Raw genomic sequence first — 27,972 nt, 5'->3', positions numbered from 1 at the left:
GGGACAGAAAGTGAGGGGGAGGTGTTGGGAAAGGGGCCGGGGGGAGCAGGGCCGGGCCGGGGCGGCTGTTGGGATGGGGGGAAGGTGAGGCGGGGCTGCGGGAGGCTGGAGCTGCAGTGTGACCGGCGGGAGGCGAGGAGGGGCGGCAGCAGCAAGAGGAGGGGCAGGGGCCCGCGGGGCCCGGGGGACGAGGCCGGCTGCGTCCGTCCCGTATTCGGGCAGCACCGCCCCGAGCCCCGGGCCCCAGGCTTCTCCGGTCCCCAGCCCCGAATGGCCGCAGCCCCGGAGCTCGCCTTGGACGTGATGAAGCAGATCTGTCTCTGCACCACCGCCTCCTTCTCGGTAGGAGCGGGCCAGGGGCAGGGAAGGACGGGGCAGAGGGGGCAGGGGTTGGCGGGCTGCTGGCTCTCCCCTCGCCGCACCTGGCCCGGCCCTCACCTGGGCTCGGGCCCCGCCCGGGCTCTTCCCAGGCCCTTAGAATAGTTCGGGGTGGTCTCTTCGGGCTGCTGGGGGTGGGAATCGGAGTTTGAGACAACTCCTCGGGATGGGGTTGAAGTTTTAGGGGGGTGAATGGGGGGATTTGGGGAGCAACAACATATTTCAGAGGGCTAGAATAGGTGGGCATGCACTGGGGAGAGCTGAGGTGTGGAAGGATGGGGCTCGGGGTTGTAGGTTGCGGAAGGCTGGGGGTGGAGTTGGGGAGACCTTGAAAAACGTAATGTCGGGGCTTAGGGAGGAAGGAGAAGAGTTTAGGGAGGCGGAGCTGGTGAAAATGGGTTGGGGGACTGAACTGGGGGAGGATGGATTTCGAGAGCTGGGTTTCAGGAGGATGTGCTGGCAGACAGGCCAGGGGGCCCTGCCTCAGCCCAGGACTGCCCTTCCCAAACCCCACCCCCGCTCACAGCTTTGGCTGAGCCCAGCCGACCTTGGCACCTGCCCCCCCTGTGGCCGATGCCTGATCCTGAGGCCCACAGCGAGAGGCTGGCACCAGGCAAGTTGGCAGGCATAACATGGTGGGTGGACAAGGAAGGGAGAGAGCTGAGCCAGTTGGGGGCTTCAGGTGCCCTGCCTCAGGCTGCCCTCTTCCACGCCTGCTCATAGGGCAAGGGCAAAAATGAAGGGCAGAGGGGGAGCAACTGTATAAGTAGTATTTGGATATCCCAGCCAGATCTGTTTCCAAGGTCCAGGCTGAGACAGGAGCCTAGCTGGGAGTTAGCAGGGGAGGAAGGGGAGTCCCAAGCACACACTAACCCCATCTCCTGGCTGCCCAGCAGAGCCAGGACTGGGGAAGGAGCGATGAGAAGCTGATGCAGGCTGTGGAGAGTAACGACGCCACTCGAGTCTCTGCCCTGATTGCCCGAAAAGGGCTGGTTCCTACCAAGTTGGATCCGGAGGGCAAGTCTTCGTAAGTGCCCCACCTAGCCCCAGGAGACCACCAGTGAAGCAAGTCAGGAAAGTGGGTTTTTGGCATCTTTGGGAAGGATAATGCTTTGAAATGAAGGAGATGACTATGGCTTCCCTTGGGCCTCAGTTCCTTCACTCACTCATTCAAGATAGGGCTCTCTGGGGTGGCTAGGTGGCACAGTGGATAAAGCATCGGCCTTGGAGTCAGGAGTACCTGGGTTCAAATCCAAACACTTAATAATTACCTAGATGTGTGGCTTTGGGCAAGCCACTTAACCCCATTTGCCTTGCAAAAAAAAAAAAACTTAAAAAAAAGATAGGGCTCCCTTCCATGTACCCTTCAATCCAGATTGGACTGGCCCCTCTGTCCCTTTGAAAAATGGTTGACATTTTTAAAACCCTTCACATCCTGGTCCTTTCTTTCCATGCCAGTTTTCTTGCTCCACTGCACACCCTCTGAAGTCTAGCTACACTTGCCATCCATCTCCCTGCCTTTGCCCCTTGGCCCCCTTGATGGAGTCCCTTCTCATGCCAGTCTCCCAACCAGAATTCAAGTACCACCTTCCACAGGAAGCATCCCTTCGATTTCCAGGGCCCTTCCACATGCCACCTCTGATCTAGCTACTTTCCACTTATTTGCATTCATTTTCTTTATATTTATCTTGTATGTATACAAATACATGGAGATATACATGTATTCTTATTATCTCCCCTATTAAAATGTAAGTCCCTTGATATTGAGGACTATTTCATTTATCATTTTTGTAGCCCCATTACCTGGGACACTGACCACTATATAGTAAGTGTTTAATAAATAATTATTATAATAATAAAGATTTATATATATATAATGTTTATTATATGCTAGGCACTGTGCTAAATTCTTTGAAATTATTATGTCATTTGATCCTCATAACAACTCTACAAGGTAGATGTTATTATTATTCCCATTTTACAGATGAAAAAACTGAGGTATAGCTTAAGTGACTTGTCTAGGGTCACTTAAGTGTCTAAGGCCTGACTGGAACTCAGATTTTCCTGCCTCCAGGCCCAGCTCCCTTATCCACTGCTCTACAAATATATACTTGATTGACTGATTGATTCAACAACTCTATCTTAAGAGTCAACTTTATGCAGAACTGAGTACTGGGAAGAAGAACAAAATTTAGATAAACTCCTTCCTTCCTGGAGTTTCTAGTCTAATGGACAAAAAAGCACTGATTCTGCTAACTCTTCTACACAATATTTTGTGTTGTTGTGTGCATGTATGTGTGTGTTGGAGGGTAGGGGAGGCCAGAGCTTGTGATTTTTATCAGTGGGGAACTCCAGGTTAGAAAATTCCCCAACCAATGGAGTTCTATAACATAATGTTAGCATTTTCTGGGACACTGAAAGATCAAGAGACTTATTTGTGGACACAGTGTACGTCAGAGACAGTACTTCAGGTCCTCGTCATCCTGATACCAAAGTCAGCCCTCCACCAAACGTTAGAAAGATATAATAATGATGATGATGGTGATGATGATGATAGACATTTATGTCATTCTTTTAAGTCAACTAAGCATTTTACTTACATAGATTCTCTCAAGCCTCAAGACATAGCCTCATTTTACAGATGAAGAGACTAGACCTAGAAAGGTTAACCACCTCTTATATTGCCCAGTTAAGCAAATGTCTGAGGCAGAATTTGAACCCAGGTCTTTCTGACTCTGTTTGACATACTACCTGTTAAACTACATTGTTTCTCAAAATAAAGTGTTACATGAGATTTAAGAGGGAAGGGCTTTACTGACCAGGGAGATCAAGAAGAGATTTCTGGACAGAGTGGTTAACAGGGAAAGGGAAGATGGAGGACATTTTGGGCATGGGGAAAAGTATAAGGATTAAATTAGATGACTTCTGAGGTCCCTCCCAGTCCAGAGATATGATGAATCTGAGTGGACAAAGGCACAGAGTTGAGAAAATTTAAGGTAGATGCCAGAACAGAGCTTTGTCTAGGTTTTTTCAGGAGCAGAGAGTGCTTGAATTAGAATGGTAAAAGATAAAGGTTAGAAAAGTAAGGGGGTCCCCAGTTAGAAAGAGCCTTGAATGTCTGGCAAAGGAAGATGAATTTCAATTGGCAGGTAATAGGGAGTCGATTTAAAAGGTGACTAAAATTTATATAGCACCTACTATATGATAGGCATTGTTCACTTTACAAATATTAACATATTTGAAGCCATCAAAGATTTTCTGAGCAGAGTAATAACACAACCAGATCTCTGCATTAGGAGGATTGGTCCTAAAGAAGTATGAGAGACTGGAAGATAGAGAGAATCCAGGCTCCAACAATAGTCTAGATTCTAGAGGACTAATGATGCGGGATGGGAATAGAGTGGAAGCGATGAGAACAGGGAGGAGATGGAGATGGAGGAAACATTGTCAAGATAGAATCAAGAGGATCTACTAAGAGCCTGAGTAATAGGTGTGAAGTTTCCTCTGATCCAAGGGATCCTTAGTCTCCAGGTTTGACTTTCTTCTGGCCCTTCATGATCTCCAAATCTCAAAAGACCTAACTTTCCTTGGCTTTTGCATGTGCTTCATTGCCTGGACTCTAGAGATCAGAACCCTAATGATCTTCCCCATTTCTTTTTCTGCTGCCATCAACTGCCTATTCATTTTCCCCCATCTCTTTTAGATAGTCTAAGTGATAATAATAAGAATAAGCAAAGTGCTTTACAAATTTCATCTTATTTTATCAACAACTCTGGGAGAAAGGTGCTGTTATTATCATTCCCATTTTACTAATGAGGAAACTGAGGCAGACAAAGATTTAGGTGATTTGCTCAGGGTCACAAAATTAGTAAGAACTGAGGTAGGATTTGAACCCAGGTCTTCTCAATTACAGGTCTAACACTCAATCCATTATGATACTTAGCTTAATCTAGACAAAGTAGAAAGTTGTGCACTGGCACAGGTTGAACAAAAGGGTAACGGGTATACAATTATGTGTAAGGAAAAAGAGGATGGTATGGATTAAGTAGTACCTTACTATAGAATCTTACTAGGGCTGAACCTCTGTTTAAACTCAGCTGTTCTTATCCCCAATCCAGGATTCTTTCCATTACATCTCACTACTACATTAAATTTTATTTAAAGTTCTCAAGGCCCAACTTATTATTTCAAAGAACTTTCCTTAAAACAACTCCATGGGGCAGGTAATACAGTTTTTATCTTCATTTTGTGGAAGAGGAAAAACTGAGGTTAGGAAGATTACAAGGCTTGGATCACAACCATTGAATGTGAGGGGTAAGAGGTAAACCCAGGTCTTATACCTCTGAATCTAATGTGCTTTCCATCATCCCACTCTTTTTTTTGTTTTTGTTTTGCAAGGCAATGGGGTTAGGTGGCTTGCCCAAGGCCACACAGCTAAGTAATTATTAAGTGTCTGAGGTCGGATTTGAACCCAAGTACTCCTGACTCCAGGGTGGGTGCTTTATCCACTGCGCCACCTAGCCACCCCTGCACTCCCAAGTTTTGATTCAGGACCCTAGCCTGAATGAATTCACAGGATGAGAATCCTGAATTTTTCAGTCAATCAGAAAGTGTTCTGTGTTATCACTGGTTAACTAGATATCTGCCTTTCCCCATCCTATAGTGAAAGAGGGGGAGAAAAAATGATGTTGTAAAAGTGAGACTTACAGTAATATCCTGATGCCCAGAGTAAGAGAATAATTCAACTCAATATCAAGTTTATTCCTAGTCATTCCAAAGATACCCCCCCCCCTTTTTCAAGGATTGTTCCCATCATCCAAGATCTCAAGATGGCAGCTCTGGGTTATTTGTGTTGATGCACTCCTGGGAAAGGACTAGAAGTTCCTCCACCCTCACCCCAACTCCCAGGCATTATCTATTAAATTTCATTGGGGTTTTCTAGAGAAAACCCGGTTAAACCATTGATTTTAAAGGGTGGGGATTGGAGGTCCCCTGTCCTCTTTTTCCCCACCTCCAACAATTCAACAAACATCTCAATAATATAAATTTTTAAGAGGGATCTGAGTTTGGATGTGACCAATTATGCTACTTAATTTTCTCAGGGATTTTATGAGGATGAAATGAGACAAGTTATGCATGGCAGACTGGTTATTCATTTCACTGCTGAAGATATGAGCTAGATTCTAATTCAGAATTTCAAGGATGTAGCCAGATAAAAGTGTTAAATTATGATGGGAGAGGAATGGGGAAAGAAGACTAGAGAGATAATTCTGGAGCAAATGGCTTTGGGAAGAACCATTGGGTCTAGGGAACCATGATGATATAGGAAGATTTGGGGTAAATGGGGGCAATAGGCAGGCATTAGTTATCAAGAATCATTAGAGGAAGGGGAGCTTTGAGCTTCAAATCTTAATTCTCCTGACAGTGAAGTCTAGTAGCCCCTCTTCCCTAAAGGATAAAATCCAAGGTCTCTACCCTGGTGTTCAAGGACCCTTCCGAACCTGGCTTCAGATTCCCTCTTTAGTCACCTCCCCCTTGTTCAACTTGCCTCTAGCCAGTTGGGATGACTTTCTCTCCTGAGAACACAGATCTTGCCTCTTGTATCTTCTCTTTCCTTTTCCCTCCCTCCTTTTCTATTTCTTGCTCTATGCCTAGAATCCCTCCCTCTCAATCCCTAGTGGCTTTCATTGAGCTGAGCTTGGACCTGAGAAAAAAGGAAATGTGTGAAGCCCAAAGGTCAGACAAAGCTGTTGACATCTACCCCCCCCATTAACTCTGCTTCCCTGGGGGAGGCATCTTCAGCACATTTCTCCTCACCTCATCCCCACTGGACCACAGAATTTTAAAGTAAAAAGGCACCTTGGCAGCCATCTAGTCCAGCCTATTCCAAAAAGAAGGTCCCACTATAATTTATATTATAATACAAAAAAAGGAATCCCCACTATAAGTTTATATTATACTATAAAGGAATCCCTACCAAACAAGTGGTTAGCTAGCCTCTTGAAGACCTCTATCCATCTGCTGAGGGTCCCAGTGATTGTTCTATCTTTTTAGAAGGGGAGGGGAGGATGCATCTAGGAGTTTCCACAGTTCTAAGCCAAGTCCGGCTCCTCCTCCTGAGTGGAGTGGTAGAGAGAGAGTGGGGTCTAGAATTTAGGAACATAAGTCTACCGAACTGGTATAATCCTGATTCAGTTTTCTTTAAATCTCAGTTTCCTCATTTGTTATAAAATCATCGAACCAAAGATTAGAACTAGAAGGAAAGGGGCAGCTAGGTGGCGCAGTGGATAAAGTACTGGCCCTGGAGTCAGGAGTACCTGGGTTCAAATCCAGTCTGAAACACTTAATAATTACCTAGCTGTGTGGCCTTGGGCAAGCCACTTAACCCCATTTGCCTTGCAAAAGTCTTAAAAAAAAGAACTAGAAGGAAATCTTAGGAGAGATCATCAGGTCCAAAGATGAAGAAACCAAGGCCCAGAGGGGTTAACCTCTCTGTTAATAGCCAGTGACTTGTCCCTGAGTTCTGGGCCCCCAAATCCAGGGCTCTTTCCACTGGATTTAGATTGGGGAAAATGAAGGGAATGGACTGATGGATGGTGTAGTGGAAAGATGTCATCAGGGGAATTTGGCTTGAATTCCAACTCTGTTCTTTTTTTGGTATCTGACCATAGGCAGGTCATCTAGCATCCCTGGCTCTCATTTTCTTTAATAATTTGTTTCAATATGACAACTTCAGCATTTTCTTTCAACCCTAAATTTTATAACTTTTGAACACCAAATTCCTACTGATATTTCATCGATGATGAAATATCAGTTCCAAAGTCATCTTCTCCATGGATCTTTTCAACTGAAAATATTCTCTCCCTCCTCCTTCCTGTGATTCTTTGTAGCTCTCTTAGGACACCTTCACATTCTACAACAGGGCATTGTTTTCTTGGTGGTCATTATGCTCTCTAAAATCTATGGGTTCCCAGAGAGCAGGGACTCTGTCCAGTTAGTCAATATGGATTAATGAACACATTATTTATCATTTATCATGTGCCAGGTCCAAGGGCAGAAGATATAAAGAAAAGCAAAAACATTAAAGGAGATGCAAATAACTATGTAGATACAAGATATATACAGTGGAAGGTAGACAGTGGAAAGGCACTAGCAACAAGGTCTGGGAACTGGGATTGGAAAGGTCTCCTACAGAAGGTGGGATGTGAGCTGAGTCTTAAAGGAAGGCTGGGAAGGCAGGAGGCAGAGGTGATGAGAGAGAGCATTCCCAGCCTAGGGGTCAGCCCCTGAGTGGGGGCAGGCAGAATGAATTTCTTGAACAAAGCACAGAAAGTGGGTCACTGAAGTCGAATCATAGAGTGCATAGAAGTGAGAAAAGCCTAGAAAGGAAGGAAGGGACCAGATGGTGAAGGGCTTTAAATAACAAGCAGAGGATTAGGACTCTTGTTTATGTAGTCTTGACCACATTTTGTCTGTTTTGAATTGAAGGTGGGAGGGTTTAAGAAGTCAAACTTTAGTTGCTGACACTGGGGATTTTAAGACAGGCAGGAGGGTAGAAGATATTTGGGAACCCCTTGTGGGTACCCAAACTTTCTGCTTAGGTTTAGAGCCTCCTGGGTAATGGGAAACCTGGAAAAAGACATTATTGACCTTGTTAATGGTGGTTAGATGACCTCCTTAGTAAGACTATTCTTAGTATCCAAGTAGACAGACTACTGCAATAGGAATCTGGTCTTTCTTCTTGTCTCTGTTATCTTCCCTTTCATCCTTTGTACTGCTATCAGACTAGTCTTTCTTAGCTCAGATCTGTTCATCTCAATCCTCTGCTCAAAAATCTTGAGTGGCTCAACCTTTTAAGTAAAATTCCGACTTCTCTATTTAAGACCCTCTATCATTTGTCAGCCTTGGCTCCTTTGGCCAAAATTTCCTGACCCCTTCCCTGTAACAAGCCTCCATTTGTTCTTCATCTGTTGAATTCATATTCTACTTCTTCCAGGAAATCTGTCCCCATGTTTCCTCTCAGACCTCACATAGCATTTTCTTTCATCCCTTAATAAAGCACTTGTGTAATTCAGTATGTGATAACTGTCTTAGAGACAATAAACTCCTTGTAGAAACTGTTTTTTTGTATGTCCTTAGCATTGGACTTAGGTAATTAATTACACAAGCATAAATTTAGGGATTATTATGTTCAAATCCTGTTTCTGGGAATGCAAAGCTAGCCTTTGCCACTGAAGTGCTTACGTCCCACTGCTCTAGGGGTGGGGTGGGGAGAAAGCATTAATGAGGAAGGGCTCCAGGACAGGCTTTCTATAAAAGACATGAAGGGACAACCTGTGCAAAGCAGAAGGGGGGCTGCTGATTTCAGCATGTAAGACAGTTTAGATAAAATATAGAGGATGTGAGAAGAGGAATAATGTGAAATAAGGCTAGAAAAGGAGGTTGGAGCCACATCACAGAGCACCATAAATGCCATCCTGTGATGTTTTATCCTTGAGAAGGGCAATGCGGCTCTATGGAAAGAAAGCTCCTTTTGGAGGAAGACTCTGATCCCCAGTTCAAACAGGCCTCTGCCATTGATTATTTTTTTTTAGTTTTGTTTTTTTTTTGCAAGGCAAATGGAGTTAAGTGTCTTGCCCAAGGCCACACTGCTAGGTAATTATTAAGTGTCTGAGACCGGATTTGAACCCAGGTACTCCTGACTCCAGGGCTGGTGCTTTATCTGCTGTGCCACCTAGCCACCCCTCTACCATTGATTCTTATATTTTTTTTATTATTTTTTTTTAGGTTTTTGCAGGGCAAATGGGGTTAAGTGGCTTGCCCAAGGCCACACAGCTAGGTAATTATTAAATGTCTGAGACCAGATTTGAATCCAGGTACTCCTAACTCTAGGGCCGGTGCTTTATCCGCTGTGCCACGTAGCTGCCCCTCTGCCATTGATTCTTAAGCAAGTCATTTAAACTTTCACCACCTCAGTTTCTTCAGATGTAAACTGGAGAGGTTGGGCTAGAGAACTCCAAGGTCTCTTTCAGCCCCTACATCTTTGATCCTGTTAAATGAGGAGTCATTGAAATGTTTTGAGCAGAAAAGAAATAGTTAGACCTCTGCTTTAGGAAATTTGGTGACCATGTCCAGCCAGGGTGGTCTGTTGCACTGTAATGTGTTTGTTGTGGTATCATATCCAAGGTTCCATTTGGCTGCTATGCGAGGGGCATCGGCCTGCCTGGAGGTGATGCTGGCCCATGGTGCCACTGTCATGAGTACTGATGGATCAGGTAAACACCTTTCCTTCATGCCTGTGACCATAGGTGAAGATTAGAGAGGGGCAAAGGGAGGGTCTGACTTCTTAATGCTGGTCCTACATTGGACTGGAGGGCAGAATAATGAAATGCTTCAGCTTCCCCATCTATAAAATATGGCCTTATGATCCCATTGATATTGAGGCAATATGATAGAGTGCAAAGAGTAAAGGACATGGAGACAGAAAGACCTGGGTTCAGGACTGCACTAAGGACTGGTGTGTCTGTGACTCACTGGATGACTCTGGGTAAGTCCCTTCCCCTCACTAAGCCTCTATTACTTCCTGTCAAGTGGAAAATTTGACTAGATTTCTAAGATCCCTCTCCACCTCAAACTTTCTGGTTCTAGGAACCAGGTTTACCCAGGCCTCACGTAATCAGGGGAGGCAGGGGGTGGGGCGAAGAGTGGGATTGACCTATTTGTCACCAGATCAATTTTGGTGACTCCCTCCAAGTTCAGGAAATTTTATTCCCCAGGCATCACCAGGGAGGTGACCCAGTGGATTTTGTCTTTCAGGTTACAACGCCCTCCATCTGGCAGCAAAGTATGGACACCCTCAGTGTTTGAAACTACTGTTACAGGTTCACCTCTCTTTGGGCCTCCATTTTCCATTCACATTAGATAGTCTCTAAGGTTCCACTCAGTTCTGTGTGTTCTAAGGTGCATCCTACTCTAACATTCTCTAGTTAGATCAGGGATCCTACCTGTAAACTGCTGTCTACCCAGAAAGCAAGGAGTCTTTGGGTCTAACAGGGAGTTAGGAACACTAAGAGAAGAGATGGAAGGGAATAGCCATGGACCTAACAGCCCTTCCTGGCCTGGCTTCCACACTTTTCACCTCCTTTCACTTTAGGCATCCTGTGCAGTGGACACTCCGGACAGCAGTGGCTGGACAGCACTCCACCATGCAGGTGAGTATTGAATCCTGCTTCCCTTCCCTCCCCTCAGGTGGGAGCTATGGAGCCAGCATGGAGCCAGCATTGCTTTCTTGTCTGAGACCCCCTCATACTTCAGTTTTGCATCACAATATAGTGAAAAGTCAGTCACATCAAGAAGTGTGGGTTCAAATCTAGCTCTGCTTGCTACTATATACTTTTAGAAACTATTTCTTAGATAATACAATAAAAACAACTTATTATGTGGGGAAATACTTTGTAAACCAGAAGGCACTAGAGAAATGTATATTAATAGGTGACATGAGTCACTGAGAATGAAAATTTGTGGGCCAGGAGAATCAGTTCTGTCTTCTGGAGAAACATGCCTAGGCTGATCTGGGTTCTAGTCTGGCTGACTTGGCCGACAACTGACAAGTATCTGCTGTCCCTCCCTTTTTCTCAGTTTCCCCATCTGTACTTCAGCACTTTTAAAGGCACATCCTCCACCACATGAAGGTTACAGCCATCCCTCTCCTTGGTAGACAGTTTAATGCAATGCTGTGACTAAAAATAAAAATGTTGCCTATGATCTAGCAGACTGGCTTCTGTAGCTGGAAAGGGACTTGCACAAGAAACACACATGACTTGTACTTGAAGGTTTTCTTGAAGGCAGGAACTACATACTAATAATCAGTTGCTTGCTAATATATTATTATAACCTGTTAGAACTTGCAGTCTGCATCTATAGCCTTTTTTAGGAGGCTACCTGACGCAGTAGACAAAACACTAAGCTTGAAGTCAGAGAATATGAACTCAAGTCCCAGTTCTGCTACATATATTATTGCCTAAGTGACTCCAGGCAAATGACAGCTTCTCTAGGTCTCAGTTTCCTCATCTGTCAATGGTAGGCATAGGGGTGGTTGGACTAGATGACCTGACCCCAGGTCAAGGATCCTATGAGAGCTTCAGTGGGGTAACTTACCCAGATGATGAAGCTAGAGGGTCTATGGCAGGACTGAAACTTGGGTGTTCCTGACTCCATACACTATGTTCCCTAGCTCTCTCTGGGTGACATCTTTGTCCCCACCTTGACAATGATTCTTCACAACTATTCATCTAGGATCTGAGATTAATTATATCTCAATGTTTCAACTGTTAACAAGGACGAGAGTTCTCTTTATAGAAGTGAGGAGTATCTTTGAAGCAGAAGCTTCTCCTTTTATAGATGAAGAAATTGAGGTCTAGAGAAAGAAAAAAGTTCACACTAAGTATCAAGCAGGGGGCAGAACTCAGGTCTTCTGATTCCAAAGCCTGTTCTGAGTTGATTCCTCAACTCCCTGATCTGATGGCTCCCTTCCTCTCCTTTTCTGTCCTTCCCACAGCGGCTAGTGGTTGCCTGGCCTGCTCTGAATTGCTTTGCTCCTTCAAAGCCCATCTGAACCCCCAAGATCGGGTGAGCCTTCCCCTCTGTCCCTGAGCAAGGTGTGAGCATATCTTATATCTAACCTGAGCTGGGCGACATCCTCCTCTTCCTGGTCATGTTCCCCCATGTTCTTAGACACCTTGGGGGTGTGATGTGGGAGGAGGGTTGAGGCCCACTGGAGCTCCCCATGTGCATTCCTCTACCCTCAGGGTATCTCACTGCATGTTTTCTCTTGCTCTTCCCACCCACCCTCCCAGTCAGGTGCAACCCCCCTTATCCTGGCAGCACAGATGTGTCGCCCAGAGCTGTGCCGTCTCCTCCTGCAGCATGGAGCTTCTGTGAATGACCGGGACCAACAGGGTAGGTGAGTATGCTTGTCCAAGAAAACAATCAGTCTGGACTTCAGCTGAACTGAATGTCCTTTTGCAACTGGTGCAGAGGACCTGGTCCTTGCCCCAAGGTTTCCTCTTTCTCACCATTTTTTTTTACACCTTCACTAATCACCAAATACAAACACCTATCTTCATGCCTTCTTGTCTTGTCCTGGGATAAGAACTCATTTGCACCAGATCCCTAATGGTCTCCTTTCCTTTCCCTGCAGCCACTCAGACTTAAGAGTGCAGTTCTAGCATATGCTCCCAATCTCCCATCTCTTTTCTCTGATGGGCCAATGGACCATTCTATGGTTTCTTCTTAAGGTGCAGAAAATGAACAGAAATGTTCACACTAAGCTCGCACTCAGTGCTTGGAAGGGTGAGTCCTATGATTCAATCCCAGCACAGGACAGGCCTGAGCCCCAGGTTCCTCATCTGTATGATAAGTCACAGACCACCTCCACACTCAATCACTGTGCTAAGAATCAGAGATACAAAAACAAAACAGAAACAGTCTGTGCCCTCAAGGAGCTTCCCTTCTTCTTGGACTATCCAATATAGAAACTGAGAAGTACCAAAGTGGACTATGGGGGAGGAGGGGAGCACTCATACTCACAAGGTCCTGGATGGGTTTACAAAGATGTTGGTGCTCAAGATAAGCTTTAATCAAGATTTACTGGATTATATTAAAGAAAGCTAGAGATTCAAAGAGGAGGTAGGAATGCATTCCAACCCTGGGGAACCAGCTGTGACAGAAATCAAGGAAGGATATAGCTTGGTTTGTCTGGAATATAGATTCCAAAGAGAATATAGCACAGATTGATGTTGTACAGAATGCTCTTCGTAAGCATTCAAGTCCCATAGAAACATGATTACTACCTGTCCAGCTGAATAGCGCCTAAGCTCTCATGATACTCTCCTAGCCCCATTGTGATCCCAAAGAGAAGCATTTCCGTCCACAGAACATCATTCCACAAGGATTTGGGAATTCACTCACCTGAGTGTTGAGTCAGATAAGAGAATTGAAGTCCTAGGGATCATCTCTTCCAACTTCCTTATTTTACAACTAAGTAAATTTGGGCCCAGAAGGATAAACAGACTTGTCCATGGTAATTACACTGGCAGTGGGTGGTATAGAAAGGATATAAAGGAGCTGTGATGGAAGATGAAGAAACCTTCTGACCACTCCACATGTACCTCTGGGCAAAAGCCAATCTATATTGAAGACAGAGATTAGAGTTCCCATGAATCTCTCTCTCCTCTAGTTACCTATGGCAGAGGTTAGGAGGGTGGAAGGGGACCCTCTCCCTTCCTATCCAGAACAGATTGAAATATGCAGATCATTTGAGAATTGGTGACCTCAGCTTCCTTGAACCATTACCTCAGGTTAGCAGATGAATTCCCTGTCATCCTGGGCATTACCCAGTTGACATCAGCTGAGAGAGGTGCAGGAGCAGATTTCTGGGGGGGGGCCACATTTGGGCCCGTTTTCAAGATGGACAAAAAATGGGACACTCTGGCTCTCTGCAACAAACTGCTTCTCTTTTCGGGTTCAAAGAGGAATACTTTACAATTTGGTTCTTTCTATGCCAGAGATGGGGGACACAACAAAATTAAGATGAAGATAAGCTAGGTGAGGGAGATGATCTTGAACCCTCTTCCATCTTCCATTCCATACCACTTTCTGTCACAGGACAGCTCTAATGTTGGCGTGTGAGGTGGCCAGCCCAGAGACTGTGGAAGTGTTGCTACAAGGGGGTGCTCGGCCGGGGCTCACAGATGCCTTGGGCCAGGATGCTGCCCATTATGGAGCCATATCAGGGGATGCCCTCATCCTGCACCTCCTACAGGATGCCATTCAAAACCAGGTTCTGACCAGTGGTATGTGCAGATGGAGCTGATTTGGAAGGGGGCAGAGCCCACCTTTCTTGAAATGTCCTACTTACATTTCCCAACCCTTCTCCATCTTGTAGTAGTTTTGCTATTCTTACCACTCCTCCACCCCCTTTAGAGGGCTCCTCTCCTCCCCTGATCCGACCAATGTCAAGGCATTTCTCCACTTGGGCATTTTGCGGTCACCATGTTCCCAGCTCCTTTGACAATCTGAGAGTATCTCCACCTCCAACCCCCACATCATTGGAGTGCTTTCACAAGTTCTTCCTCCACCAAACACCCCTAAATTAACTGCATCGGGGACCCAAACCTGCTTATTCTTGGTCTGTCTGGCCTCAACCTTGGTTCAATCAAACCAAAGCCCTGCTGGATTTGGTGAACAAGTCCCCCAGCCTCTACCAATACCTTCTCTGTAGTTGGGGGTGATAGACAGAGAACCAGGGTGCCTAAGCTGGGACATTAACTACTGCTTTTATCTCCACCTACTACAGAAGAGGAGTCAGCAGAAGTGTCTTCTCAGGTATCAGTCACCAAGTCTATACTGAGGTCACATCCAGCCCTGTGTGCTAGGTTGAGGGGGTAAGAGGAGCAGCCCTACCTTTGGCAATTTCCCACTCTTGGGGAGACAGAGGAACTGATCTGGTCTTGCCCTCTTATAGCTCCCAGGCCAAAGGGAGACAAAACTCAGGGAAACAACCGAAGAGGACAGTGTACAATGAGCCATGGAACTCTATGATTTAGACTCTGAGAACTAGACTGATGGAACTTAGAGCTCAATGTGGGCTAGAGAAGTCAGGGAAGGCATCGGGGGAAATGGGACTTAAACCATGTTTTGAAATCAAATATCTGAAGAAAATACCCTTCCCTCCACTCTTCTTTTTAGCTATTTGTACTCAGGGTGGGGAGAGAATAGGTTTTACAATTGGGGTGGTGAAAGCACTATCCAATCTCTCTCCAGTGAAATTATGACACCAATCCCATTGTACTGAATTACTAAGGTCCAGGGACAGTGACTTTCAAGTAAGCTAATGACAGAATCAGGACTTTAGCCCAGGCAAATGGGAAGGGGGTGTGGTAATGCTAGAAGGATAATTCCCTTATATTCATGTTTTACTCTATAGACATCTCAGTCCAGTCGGGAAAGGGCAGCAGCACCCAAGAAGAGGAAAGCTCCTCCTCCTCCAGCTAGCATCCCCGTCCCGGTAGGGAGATGCCCTGGGGATGGGATGGGGGGGGAGGCACAGAGCTCACCTGGAAGGTCCAGGCTTGTGGGGGCACCCCACTTTGTGTATTTCTCTCTCCCAATCTGGAGGTGTGAGGGGCAAATCTGATGGTCCAAGGCCTAAAACCATCGACTGCCCTAGGATGACAGGGAGGCTTATGAGGAGATTGTTCGGCTAAGACAGGAGCGGGGTCAGCTTCTCCAGAAGATCCGAGGCCTGGAACAGCGGAAAGAGAAGAAGAGGCAGGAGGCGAGAGCTGGGGGAAAGGGGCAATCCAGATTACACTTGTGTGTGTTGGGGAATGAGTAGGGAATAGGCTCAATCTGGAGGGAGGAGAGAGGTAGAGAGATATGGAACATAGGGAAGGAGACACAACCTTGAGGAAAAAGCCATTAGCTTAGAGAAGAAATGGAACCAAGGGGAGGGGATGGTAAGGGGTTCTGAGGCCATAGGTTCCTGACCATTCCATTTACTCTCTTCCCCCTCATAGCACCAGGAGGCTGAAGACAGCTCTCTGCAGAGTCTGGAGAGACAGGTTGGCCTGGGGGTGGGGTGGGGGGGGGGGGGAGAGAGGGATTGGTAGGAGAAAGGAAAGAGACAGGATGCTGATGTCAAGCCAGGCCTGAGGGGCCCACTAGAGGATCCCCACCAATGGCATTTCCTCTCAAGCAGCCTTTGCATTCTGCTATCTGTGGTTGGAGAAAGCCAACCTCAAGGGAGGGAGGTCATGCAAACTGTTCCCCCACCTTAGGTACAAGAGCTGCAGCAGCTGTTGGCTGAGAAACAGGAAGAGAAGGAGAGTCTGGGTCGTGAGGTGGAGAGTCTGCAAAGTCGGCTGTCTCTTCTGGAGGTGGGGAGCAGGGAAAGAAAGAGACACATGGATACAGAGGCACACACACACACACACACACACACACAGGTTTACATACACACAAACATGAATATTCACAGATACATATGGACTGAACCACCCATATTCCTTTGAAAAGCTCAGGGTAAATCCTTGGAGGGGGCTAGAAGTAAAGAGCAAGGAGGTGGTGTTTAGAAGAGTGACAAGGGACCCCCAAAAAAGGTAGAAATCCCCTTCTGCCTTGATTAAACAGACCAAGCAAGCCCCCAGGTTTTCTCCAATACCCCAGCTGGCAAGGTGGGAGAGTAGGGAGCTCTGAGAGGACCACGTGCAAGCTAAGAGGGGGCCCTGACCTAGGCTCTGCCTCCTCTCAGAATGACAAGGAGAACACCAGCTATGATGTGGCCACGCTGCAGGATGAAGAGGGGGATCTGCTGGACTACCCAGGTTTGAAGCCAGGGGAAAGGGTGGGTGGGGAATCGCTTTAGCTTTGTCATGCAGCTTCATTTCTCACAAAGCTAGGGTCTTATTCCCCCTAACCTCCCAATTCCTGCCCCCACCAAACCAGACCGGTGAACTGTGTAGCAGTACAGAGCTGAGAGGGATTTTAGACACATATCAAAGCTGGGAGGGAACTGGAAAGTTCAACTTCATTCTATAGGTGAGTAAACAGATCTAGAAAGGGGATGAGATTTGTCCAAGTTAATCCAGTGAGTTAGTGAAATAGCTGGGAATAGAATCTAAGCCCATCTTAACATGGGGGCCTCACTTCCATTCCACACAAGGGAACACCTGCATTCTAACTTTCAGGATACAGTTAAGATTCAGGCCCAGAATGGAATCTAGAAGCCTACTGACCTCTCCCTTCCCTTAAGCAGTATAAGATAGGGGATCTCCAACCTAAACCTGGAGAGTACAGCAGTTGGCTCCTCCTGCCAAACTCCCTATTTTCCTTGGCTACACCATCATCTTCTCAGTCACCCTTGACTTCTCTTCTTGTAGCTTTTATGTATTCCTTAGAGGACCAAATTTGGTGTCAGAAGAGCCAAGTTAAGCTCACTGTTACCTGCATGACCCTAAAGCAGACATTAACTTTTCATGTGACGTGAACCTCTCTGGCAGCTTAGTGAAGCTTATGGACACCTCTTTTCTCAGGATTTTTTTTATTCATGAAATTGGAGGAAATGCTAAATTTTAACTTGAGGTTAAAGTAAGAACAAAGATGTAATTTTTCCCATCCAAGTTCACAAATTCCCTTAAATCTTTCCACAGATCTTAGGTTGAGAACCTGTTGTAAATCTAATCTCTTTTCCCTGCCCCCTCAACACACACACATTAGTCCCTCCACCTCTCTTACCTGGATTATTTTAATAGCCTCCTAAAAGGTCTCCTTGCCTCCAGCCTTTTCTTTTTCCAAACTATCTTTGACTTGCTGCCTACTCTAACTAGAGCATAAATCTGACCATGGCAATCTCCTGCTGAGTCCCACCCTTCAGTGCCACCTATTGTCTCTAGGATACGGTACAAATGGTTCAGCCCAGCTTTCAAGATGCTCTAACAACTGGCTCCAAAACCACATCTAGTCTGTTCACAGATCCCCGCCCCGTCCCACCCACACCAGTCAACCAAACTGGACCACTCACAGTTCCCTGGTCTTGACCTCTCTTCCTACATATTCAAGAGTCATCCGGAAACTAACGATTCACTTCCTCCTTTCTCTCTTTTGAAATCTTCTTTCAAGACTGAGCTCACATGTCTTCTTCTCCAGGAGGCCTGTATTCCCATTGCCCCCCACCAGTTTCCCTCCCCTTACACATTTTCCTGTTTTGTCTGGATCTCTCCTTGACTCTCCTCATTCTACCTATGTCAATTTGGTCGATTTTTCTTCCTATTAGATGATAAACCTTTTGAAGGTAGGGATGATTTTCATCCCAAGATCCCCCAAAGTCTTCATTTCACGGGATCCTAGGAAATGTGATTTTTAAAAACGTGCTTCTGCAGGGGTCGATGGGCTGCTGTCCAAGGGGCTGAGCCCCGCTGTCCAGGAATTGCTAGCCTCCCTACAGGACCAGGTGGCATCACTTACTAAACAAAACCAGGAATTGATGGAAAAAGTCCAGGTACAACCTAACTTTATCCTGTGCTCTGTTTCAAAGCCTGAATCTGTTCCTTATCACTTTCCCACCCCTGTCCTCCGGTACCTCACTTCTTCCCAGACCCCATGCCTAAGGAGAGGGAGATTTTTAAAGATGAGGCCTAGAGAGGAATTTACCATGGTTACCTGGTGTGCCAAAGTGGGAAGAATCTTGAGAGATAATTTAGTCTAAACTTCAAATTGCACCTCTAAAGTGGACACCAACAATAGCTCACCTTTATAACCAATTAAGAATCAGTTTGTTTTTTTTTTTCAAAATCCTGTGAGAAGGATTTTATAATTATTTGACAAAGGAAAAAGAAGCTGTGTTACTAAGTGGGGGATCTAAGATTCGAGGTCTGACCTCCAATTCCAGACTGGGGCTCCTTGCAGCACCTTCCTGCTTCTTGGTCTCCTGCGGAGGTGGATCCCAAAGGTGGGGGGCAGGGGGAAGCCTTTCCCTGCACCCCCCTCGCCCCCTCCTCTCTTCTTAGGTTTACTGCTGCGTTAGTACCGGGGTCAGAATGTTCCCTCTAGCTCATCGTGCCTCCTCTCCTAGGTCCTAGAGAACTTTGAGAAGGACCAGATGGACTTGGAGGCCTCGGCTGACTTCATCCCGGTCCTCCTGTACGACACCCTGAAGGCCGAGCTTGAGCAGGTGCGGAGGCAGCACCAAGAGGCGCTGCGGGGTCTGGAGCGGCGGCGGCAGGCTGGAGCGGGCCCAGAAGCAGCCGAGGAGGCTGGCGAGGAGGGGCAGAATGCAAAGGGCAAGGATGAAATAGAGGTCGAAAAACGTACAGGAAAAGAGAGAGCAAAGGAGGAAAAAGGGGATGAGAACGAAGCGAAGGAGACGGGAAAAAATGAGAACCCAGTGAATGGGACGGAGGAAAAGGACAAGACGGAAGTGATGGACAGTGGCGAGGTGGAGAAGGACGCCGCAGCAGCGTCAGATGGGGACCGGGAGGGAGGCGAGGACCCGGATGGAAGCGAGGACCCGGATGGAAGCGAGGCCAGGGAGGGAGGCGAGGCCCGAGAGGGAGGTGAGGACCGGGATGGAAGCGAGGACCCGGATGGAAGTGATGACCCGGATGGGGGTCAGGCCCGGGATGGAGGCGAGGACCCGGATGGGGGCCAGGCCCGGGATGGAGGCGAGGACCCGGATGGAGGCCAGGCCCGGGATGGAGGCGAAGACCCAGATATAAGCGAGGACCCGGAGGGAGGCCAGGCCCGGGATGGAGGGGTCACCCCGCAGGCCGCGCCGGAGCAGCCTGCCCCTCCCGGGCCTGCGGCTGACGGGCAGCCCGAGGCCAGCCCGGCGGAGGCCTCGGCGCGGCTGCAGGAGGAGCTGGAATCCCGAATCCGGGCCCTGGAGGACGCGCTGCGCCAGCGGGAGCGGGAGGCGGCCGCGGAGCTCGAGGCGGCCAGGGGCAAGTGCCAGGCGGCCGAAGCCGAGGCGGGCCGCCTGAGGGCGCGGGTGCGGGAGGCGGAGGGGGCGGGCGGCGGCGGCGGCGCGGAGCTCGGGGCCGCGCTGGAGCGGGCCCGCCAGGACCTCCGGGCCCGCGACGAGCGGCTGCGCCAGCTGGAGGCGCGGGCCGAGGAGGCCGCCGCGCTGCGGGCCGAGAGGGACGAGCTCCGGGGGCAGGTGGAGGCGGCCCGCGGGCAGCAGCGGCTGGAGGCCGAGGGCCCCCGGCCGCCCGGCGGGCCGCACCCGCAGCCCCTGCGCGCCCTGGAGGAGCTGGGCCGCGCGCGGGAGGCGGCCGAGGGCCGCGCGCGGGAGCTGGAGCGGGAGCTGGCGGCCCAGGCCGAGGAGGCGGCGCGGCTGCGGGCAGAGCTGGAGCGCGAGCGCGCGGGCAGCGTGGCGCGCGCCGAGCACGAGCTTGTGGCGGACGCGCTGCGCGCCGAGGCCCGGCAGCTGGCGGCGCGCCTGGACGAGCTGGGCCGGCGCCACGCCAGGACGAGCGCCGAGGTGTTCCGGGTGCAGCGCCAGGCGCTGCTCATGAAGAGCGAGTGGCACGCGGCCGAGGCGCAGCGGGCCGGCGCCGAGCAGCAGCTGCAGGGCCTCCGCGCCGAGGTGGAGCGCGCGCGCCAGGCGCAGGCGCGCGCGCAGGAGGCCGCCGACAAGGCCAAGGCCAAGGACAGGAAGGTGGGGGCCGCGGGGGGCGCCCGGGCTGGGGGCGGCTGTGCCGGGGAGCCGGAGAGGCGGGCAGTGCGGGGGAGCCGGAGAGGCGGGCAGTGCCGGGGTGCCCGAGAGGCGGGCAGTGCGGGGGAGCCCGAGAGGCGGGCAGTGCCGGGGAGCCCGAGAGGCGGGCAGTGCGGGGGAGCCCGGAGGCGGGCAGTGCCGGGGTGCCCGAGAGGCGGGCAGTGCCGGGGTGCCCGAGAGGCGGGCAGTGCCGAGAGGCGGGCAGTGCCGGGGAGGGAGGCGGGCAGTGCGGGGGAGCCGGAGAGGCGGGCGGCCGGGGTGCCCGAGAGGCGGGCAGTGCCGGGGTGCCCGAGAGGCGGGCAGTGCCGGGGAGCCCGAGAGGCGGGCAGTGCGGGGGAGCCGGAGAGGCGGGCAGCGCCGGGGAGCCGCAGGCGCGGGCAGCGCCAGGCCGGCCTGGGAGCCCTCGGGCAGCCGGGCCGGGCCGAGGCCGCATTGCGGAGGGGCTTTGGGAGGCCGGGAAAGAGGAGCCCGGACCTGTGGGAGCGGAGGGAACCGCAGGGTCAGTGGAGGACTAGGGCCGGAGGCCAGGAAGCCCCAGGCCCCGCCTCCTGCCCTACCTACATGAGCGGGGGTAAGGGGATGCCTTTATTTTGGGCATCGGTGGTGACCCCGGCCCGTGGCCTCCACAGATCACAGAGCTGTCCAAAGAAGTCTTTAGCCTCAAGGAGGCCCTCAAGGACCGGCCTGCTGCCCCTTCAGCAGAAGTGGCCACCCTGCAGGGGCAGGTGAAGACGCTGCAGGAGCAGCTGGAGGTAAATGGAAACCGGGTTTGGGGCCACCTGGTCTGGACTCCGCATGGCCAGGAGAGGAGGACAGGAAGCCTCAGTAACTCCTTCCCTTTCTTCTCTTGGGGCCTCTCATACAGGACACGCAGAGATGTCACAGCGCGGTGGTGGCCTTGTATCGGAGCCACCTGCTGTATGCCATACAGGTCAGTGCCTCACCACCATGTGGGACACAAGGTGGGGGGTGCAGGGTCACTGGGATCAAGCCGATAGCAAACAGAAGTGCGTTAATGTCTGAGGTGTGGGCTTACCGGACCAGAAAGGTGAGGACTCTGAGGGGAGAAACTTGCCAGCCAGGACTGGCCTCAGGGTCTGACACGGGGAGGAGCCATTTGGATGGCTTGGGCTATTGGGGTCATAGGGAGAAGCCTCAGAGGATCTCCAAAAGCCAGGTGAAACTTTCAGTTCAGTGATCAGAGGATACCCATAAGGTGAGTTAACTTCCCAGACTAAGCCCATTACTTCAGTCACTACTTTCAAAAATGCCCTAGATTACCAAGGGGAAGTGGGCAAAAGAATGGGGATGGCTCAGTGTGGAGATTTAGTGCTACTTCGTTCCTCCTCTCTCTCACCAAAAGTGTGAGGAGGAAGATGACCGTGGGTGAAACACTTCCCCACCCTAATAGTGACATCTTTTCCATCCCAGGGTCAGATGGATGAAGATGTACAACGCATCCTGAATCAGATCTTACAGATGCAGCGACTCCAGGCACAGGGCCGATGAGAGGACCTGGTCCCTGGCCTCATCCTCCTCACTTGTGCGTATCCTCCAGACTCTCACGCTAGCCGGGGCACACTTTCTGGACCCTGACATCACTCCAAGGACACTATCCAAACACAGGCATATCTTTTGGACCCTGTGGCACAGCCCAAGGCACACCCAGTAGAATCTGGCACCACCCCAGGACAACCTCCAAGCCCAGACAGTCTGAACTTTGGGACCCCCCTTTTGCCTGTACGGCTCACCCCACAAATATCACCTTTCTCCAAGTTGTCTGATCACAAATTAGGGGGAGGGGTGGATTGAGACAGTGGCATACAACCTCCAGAGTGACTGTGAGATCCTGTGAAAGTCTTCCAGTCCACAGCTTCCCCATCCCCAGACACCAATAAACTTATTTATATTCACAGAGTGGAATGTGATGTGACTGGTCTCTGTCAAGGGATAGGGAGAAAAGAGCTCCTCCCTAGCTCTGTGACCTTGGTCACATCCTGTTTCTGTCTTCAGTTTCCCTATCTGTAAAATGAGAAGTTTGAAGAGCTAGCATTACAAGCTGTGAAGAAACATTATGGGCATGCTCACCAAAAAAAAAAAAAGCAAGATTCTCAACCATTAACAGCCTTATGTGAAAAAGTCTTTATAAAATAATCCCTGTGAATACTCTGGATCTCATCAAAGAATTGTCTTTGAGAAAGCAGATTACCATTCATTCTTGCTTTCTCCTGCTACCTCACTCTTATCCCGGAAAAAATAAATTGAGGAAATAAGTATTGACAATGAAGAGGTTTCAAAGGCTACTGATAGGGTAGATAGAGTGTTAGACTTGAAGTCAGGCAGACCTGATTTCAGTTCCTACCCTTATTTATTAGCTGTGAGACCCTGAGTGAGTTACTTAGCCTTTCTCTGTCTCATCTTCCTCTTCTGTAAAATGAGGATAACAATAGCATCTGCTTCACAAGATTATTGTGAAAATCCAATGAGAAAACATGAAGAGAGGTTTGTAAACCTTAAAAGTGTTCTGTAAATACTGTTGTTGTTAGAGCACAAGTTCTAGCAGACCTAAGTTAGAAAGGCTTGAAGACCCAGGGAGGGACTGAAGGTCAGGCTAGATAAGAGTCTCATTTCTAAGCTGGCTACAGGAGAGTGAATTTTAGGGTTGTAGCAATTCTCAGAGACCAAGTAACATGTAATAATGATATTGGCTGAGTATCATGACAGATAATTTTGCAGAGTATAACTTGCATTTGGATGGAAAACTAGTAGAACTCATCTTTCAGGCTGTAGATAAGAGTTAAGATGGACAGTGACTTAAACTTGAAATTAAATAGGAAAAGGGGCTAAATCTCCAGGAACTGACATTAATGAAGACTTCATCCAGATCTTTAATCTCCACTTTGCACCATGATGGTGAACGACTGAGACCTGGAACACAACTGTTTGAGGAACAGAAAAGGAGCGTCACCCAAAGGGCCATGGAGAGACTCTGTGAAGTGAGAAAGGTAGTAAATCATGTCATCTGAGGAATGCAGGAAACTGAACTCATTCTCTTCCCCCTCTCTTCCTAACTTCCCCATTACTATTAAGGGAAGCACCATCTTCCCAATTACCCAACTTGACATCTATACCCCCTTCTCTCCTCTGAATCTGCCACCATTCTGGTGTTGACCCTCAGCAACTCACACCTAGACTATTGCAAATAACCTGCCATTTGGCTCAAGTCTCTCCCAACTCCAGTCCAATCAGTCATCAAAAATAGCTTCCTAAAGCATAGGCCAGAACATATCAAAAAGGACAGTTAGGTGGAACAATACTGCACTGGATTTGGAGTCAGGAAGGCCCAAGTTCAGATGCAATCTCAGAGTTACTAGCTGTGTGATCCTGGGCAAGTCACTTAGCCCTATTTGCCTCAGTTTCCTCATTTGTAAAATGAAAGGAAATGCTAAATCATTAAAGAATCTATGCCAAGAAAACCCCAAATGATTCAGTAACAGCAACAAAAATGTCAATGCCATCCCCCATTCAATGAACTCTAGGGGCTCCTTAGCACCCCCAGGATCAAATATAAAATCCTGGTTGACATTCAAAGCCCTTTATCACCAGGCCCCCAAACAATTCCAGACATCTTGCACCTTCTTCCCTCTATGGGTGTGCTTTGATCCAATGAAACGGGCCTCTGTCCACATTCTCCACTTTTCACTCGCTGTCTCCCATGTCTGAAAGTCTTACCCTCCTCATCTCTGCCTCCTGGCTTCCTGCCTTTATAGGAAGCCTTGCCCAGTCCTTCATGTCAGTGCCTTCCCAAGTCTTTGCATATTTATCTTGTCTGTCCATGCAGTAGTCTCATTTACATGTCATCTCACTTATTAAACTGAGCTCCTGGAAAGCAAGGGCCTGTTTGAACTTCTCTTTGTATCGCTTTCCCCTCCCCCTGTCCTTAGCAGTATGGGGTCTGTCAATAAGAGAGGCTCAATAAATGCTTATTGATGATGAGGGCAGGAGATGACCGGTAGACAGCCTGTGCTCTGAGACCATCCCTGGGATAGCAGAAGAAAGGGAGCGTGTCATCCTAGGAGATGGGTAGGCAAGGAGGAGCTGTCACATGCCTTGGTGAAAGAAGCACCAAAAGGAGGAGATGACAGAGCATGGGGGGATTAGGTGACCTAGAGAACTTAGAAGATCGACAACAGCTGGCGGCACTGAGGATAGAGCATCAGTGTTCATGATGGAAGAACTAGCTAGCTCAGAAACTCACTAGTTTTGTGATCTTAACCTCTGTGTGCCTCAGTTCTCTCAACTGTAAAATAGAAATAATAATAACCCCTCCTCTTGGGGTTACTAGGAGGATCGAATGAGATAATATTGGTGTAGAATTTGCTTAGGACCATGCCTGGCACACAGATGGTGTGACTTATTTGCTTATTCTTTTCCCTTGTCTACCAAAGGGTGGCCATTGCCAGTGAAGAGAGTATCAATCAATACTGATGAAATTTTTGTTGTCATTTTTCAGTTGTGTCTGACCGTGCCCCTATTTGGGGTTTTCTTGGCAAAGATACAGAGTGCCATTTCCTTCTCCAGGTCATTTTACAGATGAGGAAACTGAGGCAAACAAGGTGAAGTGACTTGCCCTGGATCACACAGCTAGGAAGCATCTGAGTTCCAATGTGAACTGGAAGCTCAATCTTCCTGACTCCAGGCCTGTCACCCTGGCAACTGCACCACCTAGCGGTCACCTATGAAATTACAGAATCTTTAAATATGGAAGAAATCTAAGAAAAATTGCAAGATGAAAACTCAAAAGTCATCTGCAATTCTTTTTTCTGCATTGCAGTTAGGTGTTGCAGTGGATAGAGGGAAGGTATCAGAGAAAGATCTGAGTTTGAATCCTGCCCCAATCAATTAATGTGTGATTCTCTCAGACTGTTTCCTCATCCATAAAATGGGCATCATAATAACACCCACTTCACAGCATTATGAGGATCAAATGCAACAACAGAAACCAGGAGAAGTTGGTAGAAATATCACAAATGATATCGAAAAAATATGTTAAATATTTGAACTTTAACATGCCAGAATCCATGAGACCTTTATAAAAAATAACTTAAATTTTTATTGACAGAAATAAAAGAAGCACTGAATTGAGAGAAGGAATTTCTTCTTCTCATGGGTAGGTCTGGTCATGGTATAAATGTCAAACTGTCATAATGCCGTAATACCAGCTGTCCATTTTAGAAGAGGTTCCTTCCATTCTGTATCCTAAGGTCTGTTTCCTGCTCTGAGTCTAAGTATTATAATTCCTCCATGCCCATCTGGGTCCCTTTGGCCATACCCACCCTGCCCATGAGACTTCCTGACTCAGATTTGGGCCTCAGGGTCCAGTTGGCAATGACCCTGAAAACCCCAGGGGCTTTTCTTGACTCTTCCCAGTTGAGGAAGTAAGGGAAATGGTGTATTCATTGTGTAGGTTTCTCTCTGGCTATATTTGGGTGGATAATTTAGTTTTGTTCAATTCAACTATGATTGAGTTGTGTGACTACTTAGATAGAGGAGGAGACTGAACTGGGACTAAAGTCCCTTCTAATTCTCAGTTTCTATGACTCAACCTTCTCCTGTACTAAACATCCATCCTGGGCCCCTCACTAGTACACTGGAACCAATAGACCCTCCAGCCCCCAATTCAATGAAGAGAGGATGGGAGAAGATCATCCAAATGGTTCTAGTCAATAGACAGAATGAAGTCTGGAAGGTTAATGTCTCCTGCTTATATTCAAATACTAGCTATTCATTATCGTACTGACTTCTCTAAGATCATAGCTAGTAAGTGGCAAAACTGGAATTTGAAACCTAGCTCCTCCCTCTAAAGAGAGTGCCCTTTGTCGGACATCACAGTGTTTTCTCATGTAACCCCAGGCAAGTCCCTTCCCTTCCCTAAGTTTTGGTTTCCATATCTATAAAATGAGAGTGAGGAAGAATGTGATTTCCAAGGTCCATGTTCAATGTTCAGTGATTCATTCTTGTTTTCCAAGGCTCCTGGCATTTCCCTGAAGGGAAGTGGAATATACCCCTTTTCAGAGTCTTCTGGTAGGGTAAGCGATCAGAGGTCATAGATCTTCCCTGCCTGGACCCTTGGCCCAAACACCCAGGACCCAGAACCAAGAGCATGAGGAGCTAGAGAGAAACAGACCGACAGGTCAATGGGTGGTTCCTGACCCTGGTCTCTCCTCTTGTGCCCTTGGCCCACAGAAAAGCCTCTTCTACCACATACTCAGATCAGCTATTTCTGACGCCCTTTAGAAAGTGAAAGGCTAAGGGGACGGGAAGGAGGGTTTCCCAGAGGGGTATAATGAGGAGAATTTTGGAGAAGTTGGAGTTTCTTAGGTAGAGTCAGAGACAGCCTAAAGCAGCTGGTAAGTGGACAGGCAGAACCCACTGTGTGGCTCTTTCTTGGTCTCTCATAGCAGCTTTCAGCCTATGGGATCCCCTGCTACCTGGCCCATCCCTGCCATGACTTGGAGGCTGGCTCTGGCTCTGAGCTGGGCCTCCTGTGGACACCAAAAAGTCTGGACAAAAGTGGAAGGTACATGGGGTGAGTGGGGGAATCTCAGAGGTGTTTTGTAGGAAGCGACTTGCAGAAGAGAGATCCTCTTTGATTGGTATGGGATGGAAAAGGTCAGAGCAGGTGATAAGATAGTACCCTGGGGATGAGTAAAGTAAGGATGAGCAAAGACATGAAGTCAGTGAAAACATGAGAGTGTCTCTCTCCTCTCCCCTCTTCCCTTCTCCTATCTCCCCTGCACATCCTCTTTTATACACAGCAAGGAGACTGTCACTGGATTGTAGAATACCTGGAAAGGGGAAAGGACAGGCTGAAAATGTTCAATAGAGGACTTCATATTCGATCTTAGGAGCTACTAGAATTTACTCAATAGTGCATTGATATGGTCAGATCTTCTAATCAGTTAGCTGAATAAGGATAGATTGGAGTAGGGAAAATAATCCCAGTGGGGGGGTGGGGCTGTAGCAGAGTGGTGGCAGTGTCAAAGGAAAGAAAGGGTCCATATATGAGATATGTTAAAAGTAGAAAAAACTGGACTTAGCAAACAATTGAAAATAGTTGGTAAAAAAGAGTTAAGGAATCAAAGTTAACCACTAAGTAGTGAGCAGGAATGATTGGACTGAATGGTGGTTTCTTTTACAGTAATAGGGAAGCTTGGAAGAGGGGAGGGTTTGGGAAGAGAGAAAATGAGTTTAGTTTTGGATAGTCTGAATTTACTATGTCTAAAAAGATATTTGGTATGAGATATCCAATAAGCAGCTGG

At 48.2% G+C, this 27,972-nt stretch overlaps 1 protein-coding gene across 1 annotated transcript; it reads left to right on the top strand.

The window, feature by feature from the left end:
• Positions 1 to 148: 148 nt before the first annotated feature.
• ANKRD24 (ankyrin repeat domain 24) lies at positions 149 to 22,999 on the top strand. Its single transcript, XM_074204025.1, has 19 exons — positions 149 to 342; positions 1,275 to 1,405; positions 9,565 to 9,653; positions 10,195 to 10,259; positions 10,532 to 10,589; positions 11,936 to 12,006; positions 12,234 to 12,340; positions 14,044 to 14,231; positions 14,735 to 14,763; positions 15,365 to 15,445; positions 15,608 to 15,715; positions 15,957 to 16,001; positions 16,218 to 16,316; positions 16,691 to 16,763; positions 18,318 to 18,436; positions 19,010 to 20,593; positions 21,280 to 21,402; positions 21,516 to 21,581; positions 22,082 to 22,999. Exons 1-19 carry the CDS (start codon positions 271 to 273, stop codon positions 22,157 to 22,159), a joined length of 3,186 nt encoding a protein of 1,061 aa, XP_074060126.1. The 5' UTR covers positions 149 to 270; the 3' UTR covers positions 22,160 to 22,999.
• Positions 23,000 to 27,972: the final 4,973 nt, after the last annotated feature.

The sequence above is a fragment of the Macrotis lagotis genome, chromosome X (assembly GCF_037893015.1).
Source record: "Macrotis lagotis isolate mMagLag1 chromosome X, bilby.v1.9.chrom.fasta, whole genome shotgun sequence".
Classification (NCBI taxonomy): domain Eukaryota; kingdom Metazoa; phylum Chordata; class Mammalia; order Peramelemorphia; family Peramelidae; genus Macrotis; species Macrotis lagotis.
This window is presented reverse-complemented; position numbering and strand designations above follow the sequence as displayed.